Raw genomic sequence first — 8,023 nt, 5'->3', positions numbered from 1 at the left:
GGGTGTTGGGTTTTGTCAGATGCTTTTTTGGCATGTAAGAAAATGATCATGTGGTTTTTTTCTCTTCAGTTTGTTTATGTGATGGATTACATTGATGGATTTCTGTAGACTGAACCACCCCAGCATGTCTGGGATGTAGCCTACTTGGTTATGGTGGAAGATATTTTTGTTGTGTTCTTGGATTCAGTTTTCAAGTATTTTACTGAGTAGTTTTGCACCAATGTTCATAAGCAGTATTGGTCTGAGTTTCATTTCTTTGTAGGGTCTTTGTGTGGTTTAGGTATCAATGTGACTGTGGCCTCATATAATGAGGTTGGTAATGTTCCTTCTGTTTCTATTTTGTGGAATAGTTTGAAGAATATTGGTATTTCCTCTTCTTTGAAGGTCTGATAGAATTCTGTGCTGAAACCATCTGGACCTGGGCTTTTTTTGATACAGATTTTTTTTATTACAGCTTCTATTATCTTAGGAGAGATAGGACTATTTAATTGATTTACCTGATCTTGATTTAACTTTGGCAAGTGGACTCTATCAAGAAAATTGTGCATTCCATATAGATTTGAAAATTTTGTGACATACAGACTTTTGAAGTAAGATTTTTCTTTTGATTTTCTTGGTGTGTGTCCTTACATACATGTTTTTATTTTTTATGTTGTTCATTTTGATAGTGTCTTTCTACCTTTTAGTTACTTTAGCTAAGAGATTGTCTATTTTGTTGATTTTCTCTGAGAACCAGCTCATGGTTTTGTTGATTCTTTGAATCATTTTGGTTTTAGTATATTGATTTCAGCACTGAGTTTGATTATTTAAAGCCATCTACTCCTCTTGGGTGTGTCTGTATCTTTTTGTTTTTTTTTTCTGGATCTTTCAGGTGTCTCATTAAATTGCTTGTATGAGATGTTTCTTTATGAAGGCACTGAACACTATGTACTTTCCTCTTAGCACGGCTTTCATTTTGTCATAAGAGTTTGGGTATGTTGTACCTTCATTTTCAATTAATTCTTGAACATCTTTATTTTCTTTCTTTATTTCTTCCATGACACACCTGTCATTGAGTAGAGAGTTGTTCAGGTTCGATATATGTGCAGGTGTTTTGCTTATTTTGTCATAGCTGAGGTCCAGTTCTAGAACATGGCAGTGTAATTGAATACAAGGGGTTATTTCAGTCTTCTCGTTTCTGTTAAGACTTGCTTTCTTCCTGACGTTGTGGTCAATTTTGGAGAAGGATCCATGATGTGAAGAGAATAAAGGATATTTGTGTCTAGGTGAGATTTTCTGTAGAAATCCCTTAGATCCATTTGATTCATGACCTCTGTAAAGCTTTTCACTATTTAGCTTCTGTTTCAATGATATGTCAATTGGTGAGATTGTGGTGGTGAAGTCTCCCACTATTACTGAGTTGGGACTGATGTGTGATTTCAGCTTGAAAGTTTCTTTTACAATGCAGGTGCCCTTTTATATGGGGCATAGTTTTTGAAGATATTGATGTCCTAATGGTGGATTTTTCTTTGATGAAGATGAAGTATCTTTACTGATCTTTTTTGATTAATATTGGTTAGAAGTCTATTTGATTAGATATTAGGATGCTACTGCCACTTGCTCCTTCAGCCTATTTGATCGGAAAATCTTTTTCTAGCACTTTAGTCCAAGGTAGTGTCTATCTTTATGGCTGAAGTGTTTCATGTGTGCAGCAGAATGTTGGATCTTGTTTCTGTAACCATTCTGTTATAATGTATCTTTTTCTTGTACTGTTGAGTCCATTGATGTTGATATTAAAAACCAATGAATATTAGTTCTTGTTATTGTGGAGTTGGTGCTGATAATATGTTTGCGTGCTTGTGTTCTCTTGATTTTTTTGTTGTGATGTCATCTATATCCTGTGCTTCTTGGGTTTAGCTTATCTCATTGGTTGGAGTTTTCCTTCTAGTATCTTCACTAGGTCTGGATGCTGCAAAGATATTGTTTAAATTTAGTTTTGTCATGGAATATCTTGTTTCCTCCATCAGTGTTGACTGTAACTTTTGCTGGGTCACTTTTGCTGGCATCTGTGGTCTCTTAGTATCTGCCTGACATCCACTGAGGCCCTTCTGGCTTTCATAGTCTCTGTTGGGAAGTCTGGTGTGATTCTGATAGGTTTGCCTTTATATCTTATATGGCCTTTTTCCTTGCTGCTTTTATTTTTTTTCCATTGGGTAGATTTACTGTTTTGATTATTATGTTGCACAATTATTTTCTTGTCTGGTCTAGAATAGGTGGTGTTCTGTAAGCCGCTTTTATGCTTAAGGCTATCTCTTTCTTAACGTTGGTGAAACTTCTATGATTTTATTAAAAATAGATTCTGGACCTTGGAGCCTGGAATCATCTGTTTATTTTATTGCTACTATTCTTAGGTTTCATCTTTTCATGGTGTCCGGATAGTCTTGAATGTTTTGCATCAGAAACTATACTTTTTCTTTCCTTTGAGAGATTTACCAGTACTTCAACTACATCCTCAATGCCTGAGATTCTCTCCCCAATTTCTTGTATTTTGTTGGTGATGCTTATCTCTATGGTACTTGATCACTTTTCTAAGTGTTCCATCCCCAGTTTTCTTTGTTTGTGGTTTCTTTATTAATTCTAATTTTCTAAAGTTATTTCCTTCACCTGTTTGATTGTGTTTCCTGTCTATGATGGCCTCTCTTTTGTTGTATTTGCCTGTATTTCTTTGAGAGATTAGTTGTTTTCCTCTTCATATGCCACAAACAATTGAATAAGCATAGATTTAAGGTCATTTTCTTGTGTTACAGCTACATTAGTATATCCATTGTTTTGGGGATTTTGATGGAGCCATGGTGTCCTGATTTTTGTTGGTTGTTATTTTATGTTAGACTTTTGCCATGTGGTTTTCTGTAGTCTTGGCTGTTTGTTCCTGTAACCTGCACCAAAGACTGGACCAGCCTGTCTTTGAAGTCTAGTGTAGCATTCAGGAAGATAAGAAATGTGCAGTGGCTCAAGAATGGGTGCTGGCAATTCAGATGCCAGTGTCTTTAAGGGCAGTGAAAAGGCCATGTAGTGAGCAAAAAAAAAAAACAGATGGGGGCAGGTGAATTGAAGGTCAGGGATTGTGCATGCATGTGAGCCCCGATGTTTGGGGTACAGGTGCTGCTGCTGGTCGTGAACATTGACCATATGCAGGTGCCCCAAAGGGGGCTGCAGCTTATAAGCCTGCATATGCAGGTGCCCCAAAGATGGGCTGCAGCTTATAAGCCTGCCTAAAACTGTGTTCCTTGTATGCAGATTCCTCTCTGCTCTGCCACATTGTATCTGGGATCCCTTTGTTTCTCTTGTTCCCCTGGTGTCCACAGAGTGACCGGAGAATCTGTAGCTTAGTGGCTGGGATTCTGTCCCAGTAATCCTGATGTTGACCTCAGGTGAGCAGGAGGGATCTAAGGTCTGGCTGCTATAGCAGAGATACCCTGGGGGTCCAAACTCACTGGAGTAAGTAGAAGGGCAGGCGGACCATAGTTTCCTACTCCTGAATCTGCTCAATGGACTTGGGGACCTGGGTCAGGAAGAACCAAAGCCATTCCCCCAGACATAGCCACTTGTCCACTCACTGGTCTCAGAGTCTCTGATTCTCTACCCTTCAGATATGGTGCACTCTGGTCTCTAACATCTTGGAGTCTCCTTTTGTAATCTTTCAGCTTTCTTCCTTCCTTCCTTCCTTCCTTTCTTTCTTTCTTTCTTTTTCTTTCTTTCTTTCTTTTTTTGTGAGATGCTTTTGTAAGCTTTTGAATTTCCTCATGGGTTTTTTTAGGTCTCTTTAGGCTGTTGAATAAAAGTTGAATACATGTTTGAATCATGGTTGCTTGGGCAAATCTAAAACTTACCCATTTCATGTGCATTTTTAAGCACTCTTCAACATAATATATTTTTTAATGTTCCCTTAGAATATTGTGAATTTCTTTGGATTCTGTAGCAATGTTTTTCTGTCACTTCTGATTCTGCTAATTTGAGCTCTCTATTTTTTTCTTTGATTTACTTGAGACAAGGGTCTGTCAATTTTGTTTCTCTTCAGAAAGAATCATCTCTTCCTTTAGTTAACTCTATGTATTTTCTTTGATTTTGTTTCATTCATTTCTATTACAATCTTACTATTTCTTTTTAATGGATTATTAATTAATTTGTTTATGTACTACTGCACCATTTGATCACATTTTTCTTCCTAGTCCCTCTCTGTCACCTCACCTGCCAATCCATGTGCCCTTCCTCTCTTTCTTTTGAGGAAAAAAAAGAAGCCTCCCTTAGATATCAATGAGCCTTGGTATATAAAGTTGCAATAAGACTATGCACAACTTCTGTTATTACAGCAGTCTAATATGAGAAAAAATCCAATGGCAGGCAAAAGAATCAGAGACTGCTTTGATCTTGCTGATAAGGGCCCTCCATGAAGAACAAGTTGCACAATGGTTAAACATGTGCTGTTAAAAGTCCCAAATGTGGGCCAACATGCACAACTATTACATATGTACAGAGAGCACAGATCTGTCCCATGCATGCTTTCTTGTTGGAAGTTCATTCTCTGTGAGCCTGTACCAGGAGCCTTTCTGTGGGGCCATCCTCAGCATGGAAAAGAGAGTTGGAGTATGTTTGCAAACAAGGTGCTCCACAGAGTAGATGAGGGGTCAGTAAGGGAAGGCAGTGAGTCAGGTGCAGTGGTCAGGGGAATCTATCTGTTGACATTTAAAATTCAGACATTTCTGTAACTCTGATTTACTATCAACAAGGAGCTTCTTTATTTATACAAGTTTCACAGTTCAAACACAGACTAATGATTATATAAGTGGTACAAAGTGGATGTTTGATTTTTTTCATTACTTATCCAGGGTTAGAAGTTCAGCAACAATTAAAAAATACAAACAGAAAATATATTATTATTAGCCCTATGACTCTACTTTAAGGAATCTAAAAATGTCTCCTGCAAAGAAAACATCTTTAATGTATGACATTTTACTTTTAGACTGGCAGTGTTTGTAGTATGAGTGCAGTCCAGAAAAACAGAAAATACATTAACAGGTCTTTGTAGGAATAGGAAATACTAATAAATAACTCCTTTTACTATATGCATCATCATCTATGCTATTAAGTAGAAAAAGTTTATTTTAGTCAATCTATCCTATTTACTGAGTTTTTATTCCATCAGGAGTGTATCGTCTATGACCTTCTATCTTTAAACTACATTTTCAGGGAGCTCTAAACCTATAATGAAAGGATGTCTTAAATCTTGAATCTCCTGGCCTCTCAGGGTTTACATAATGCCTTGTTTACTCTGCATCAAAATATTGTTTAGGGGAAGATACCCCAAGAAAACTTCTGATACAATGACCTCATCTCTAATATGCTTATCTGTGCTCCCGATGTCCCAGGCAGATAGATTTCCAGTGAACACATAAAGTTAAGTTTTGGATTTTCATAAAAAGACTCAGACATAAATTTTTGTAGAAAAAAAACAAATGGAATCATAGTACAGAAAGTCCCTACTAAGGAAACACACAGGAAAAAATATCCAAAAATTTAGAAGAACAGTGATTTTAACAATCTTCTCAGCTTTGCTGGAATTCCATCAAGCAAAGTGGATGACTCTCACCAACTCCAGTGAATGTTACTGTGTCATTTTCCCGTTTCTGATGTAATGGTTTAAAGATTTGTAGATCTCTTGTGTGACATATAGGGCCTTTTTTTAGTCTTCAGATGATGACTAGAAGAACAAGTGTGAAAATTAGAACAATTCCTAAGATTACTCTGGAATTATAATGAAAGGACAAAGAATCCTGTCCTGAATCAAAGAATGCCAAAGACTGTAAAAATGTATTTGCAACTTCTACAGCTGAGATAGGTAATGGTTGATCTGAGCTTAGAGCTGCAATTTGTTGATGCAAGTGTTGTATGCTTACCACCAAATCAGAATTGTTTCATAGGCCATGGATGTGGGATCTATCTTCGTCCCATGTTACCTTGGAAAAATATATAGAAGTGGGCTAATAAATGTCTACTGAAACTGTGAGTAATAAGGAAAATGAGAAGAAACCATCATGGTGGAAACAGGGAAGTGCATTTGGATACACTGATGTGATCAAAATACTATACTTAGTAATTTAAATCACTTCATTTAAAAAGCACTTGAAGAATTACTTGATAGTTTTTCTTTCTCTGAATATGAGTAATATAGATTTCACTTAATTGCCTTAGACAAACAGTAATAAACTGTTTAAATGATACTTATTATTAAGTATCAAGGAAAAAAAAGAATTGGGATTTATAAAGAGTTCATGATCTTGGCACTATCATGAAGCAGGATATGCCAGGCTATACAAGTCATTAAAAATAACTCTTATGAATTAAATGTGCAATGTGCAAAAACATGTATAAGCTGAAATGTTGATTCACTTCCTCCACACAGATCAGCAGGAATGCATTCCTTGCCTAAGTCAAGACTACCCAAACCCTGAGAGAAACCAGTGTTTACCCAAGGCAGTGACCTTCCTATCCTTTGAGGATCCTCTGGGCATGGCTCTGGCCTGCACAGCTCTGTTCTTCTCTGTCAGCACAGTTATAGTTTTAGGTATCTTCCTCAAACACCAAGAATCTGCCATTGTTAAGGCCAATAACAAGACTCTCAGCTATATCCTGCTCATCTCCATCCTCCTCTGCTTCCTCTGCTCCTTTTTCTTCATTGGACACCCAAACACAGCCTCTTGCATACTGCAACAAATAACATTTGCACTTGTGTTCACCTTGGCTATTTCTACCATTTTGGCGAAAACTATAACTGTAATTCTGGCCTTTAGAGTCATGAAACCAGGGCGAACAATGAGAAGGTTGTTTGTCTCAGGCGTCTATAATGTTGTCATCCCCATCTGTGTCCTGATCCAACTTATTCTCTCTGGAGTCTGGCTGGGAACCTCACCTCCTTATATTGACACAGATGTACATTCTGAACATGCTCAAGTCATCATTTTATGCAACAAGGGCTCAGTTACTGCTTTCTACTGTGTGCTGGCTTACTTAGGGACCCTGGCCCTAGGGAGCTTCACTGTGGCTTTCCTGGTGAGGAACCTGCCTGACACATTCAATGAGGCCAAGTTCCTGACATTTAGCATGCTGGTGTTCCTCAGTGTATGGGTCTCTTTTATCCCTGTCTACCAGAGCACCAAGGGCAAAGCCATGGTGGCTGTGGAAGTCTTCTCCATCTTGGCCTCCAGTGCAGGACTTCTGGGATGCATCTTTTTCCCAAAGTGCTACATTATTCTCTTAAGACCTGATAAGAACTCTTTGAGATGTATTAAAAACAAACAAAAATAACAAATAAAAATTGATCATTTTGATGTATTAGTTTTCTAATAAAACCCATTAGTATACTAAAATTAAATTATTTACATACTTTTAAGTAACCTTTTTCTGAAATGTATATTTAAACAAAAGTAAGAGCTCCTCACTTTGTCTCACAATCACAGACATTCTATTTCAGAATATAAGCTGCTGCTGAAAACACATTTTATTAAGTTATGTATGTTACTTATTAATTTGTGGACAATATATATTCAAAATGTAATTACATTATAGTAATTGAGATAAATAGTACATGGACTAAATAGTTGTTTTCTTTGTTATTTTGGGGAGTATAACAGGGCTTTGGGTGGTATTTGAGATTCTTCTATAGAACAGGGATGAAAAATCAATCTGTGGAATGGGGGGGTGTCTTTTATACAGGTTGAGCCATTTCAAAAATCAGAGCAGGGAATTTTCTAAAAGGAAAAAAATCTACTACCTGGCCCTGCTCTCTTTTCCTAGACATACGTAAAAATGACTCAGCATCCCACTCTAGAAATACTTGGTCAGTCACATTCATTGCTATTGTGTTCACAATAGGTAGGAAATTGAAAATCATAAATATGTTTAACATGCTAAATATCATACACATAATTAGTTGTAAGTAAAAAAATTATAATTTAGGTAACCCATATCCAGAAGTCAAATATCTCTC

General features: G+C 36.9%; 1 protein-coding gene across 1 annotated transcript; it reads left to right on the top strand.

Annotated features, from left to right (window-relative positions):
• The first annotated feature begins 6,414 nt into the window (after positions 1-6,414).
• LOC129674779 (vomeronasal type-2 receptor 116-like) lies at positions 6,415-7,341 on the top strand. The gene has a single exon (XM_055604889.1). The coding sequence runs from the start codon at positions 6,415-6,417 to the stop codon at positions 7,339-7,341; it is 927 nt and encodes a 308-aa protein (XP_055460864.1).
• Positions 7,342-8,023: the final 682 nt, after the last annotated feature.

This window comes from Psammomys obesus, unplaced genomic scaffold (genome assembly GCF_907164565.1).
Source record: "Psammomys obesus unplaced genomic scaffold, mPsaObe1.curated_primary_1811, whole genome shotgun sequence".
NCBI lineage: Eukaryota > Metazoa > Chordata > Mammalia > Rodentia > Muridae > Psammomys > Psammomys obesus.
Note: the sequence above shows the minus strand (reverse complement) of the source record. Positions and strands in the feature narration are given on the sequence as shown.

Excerpts from the sequence above, each read along its gene's own strand:
- LOC129674779 (XM_055604889.1), top strand. The coding sequence starts at position 6,415 with ATGTTGATTCACTTCCTCCACACAGATCAGCAGGAATGCATTCCTTGC.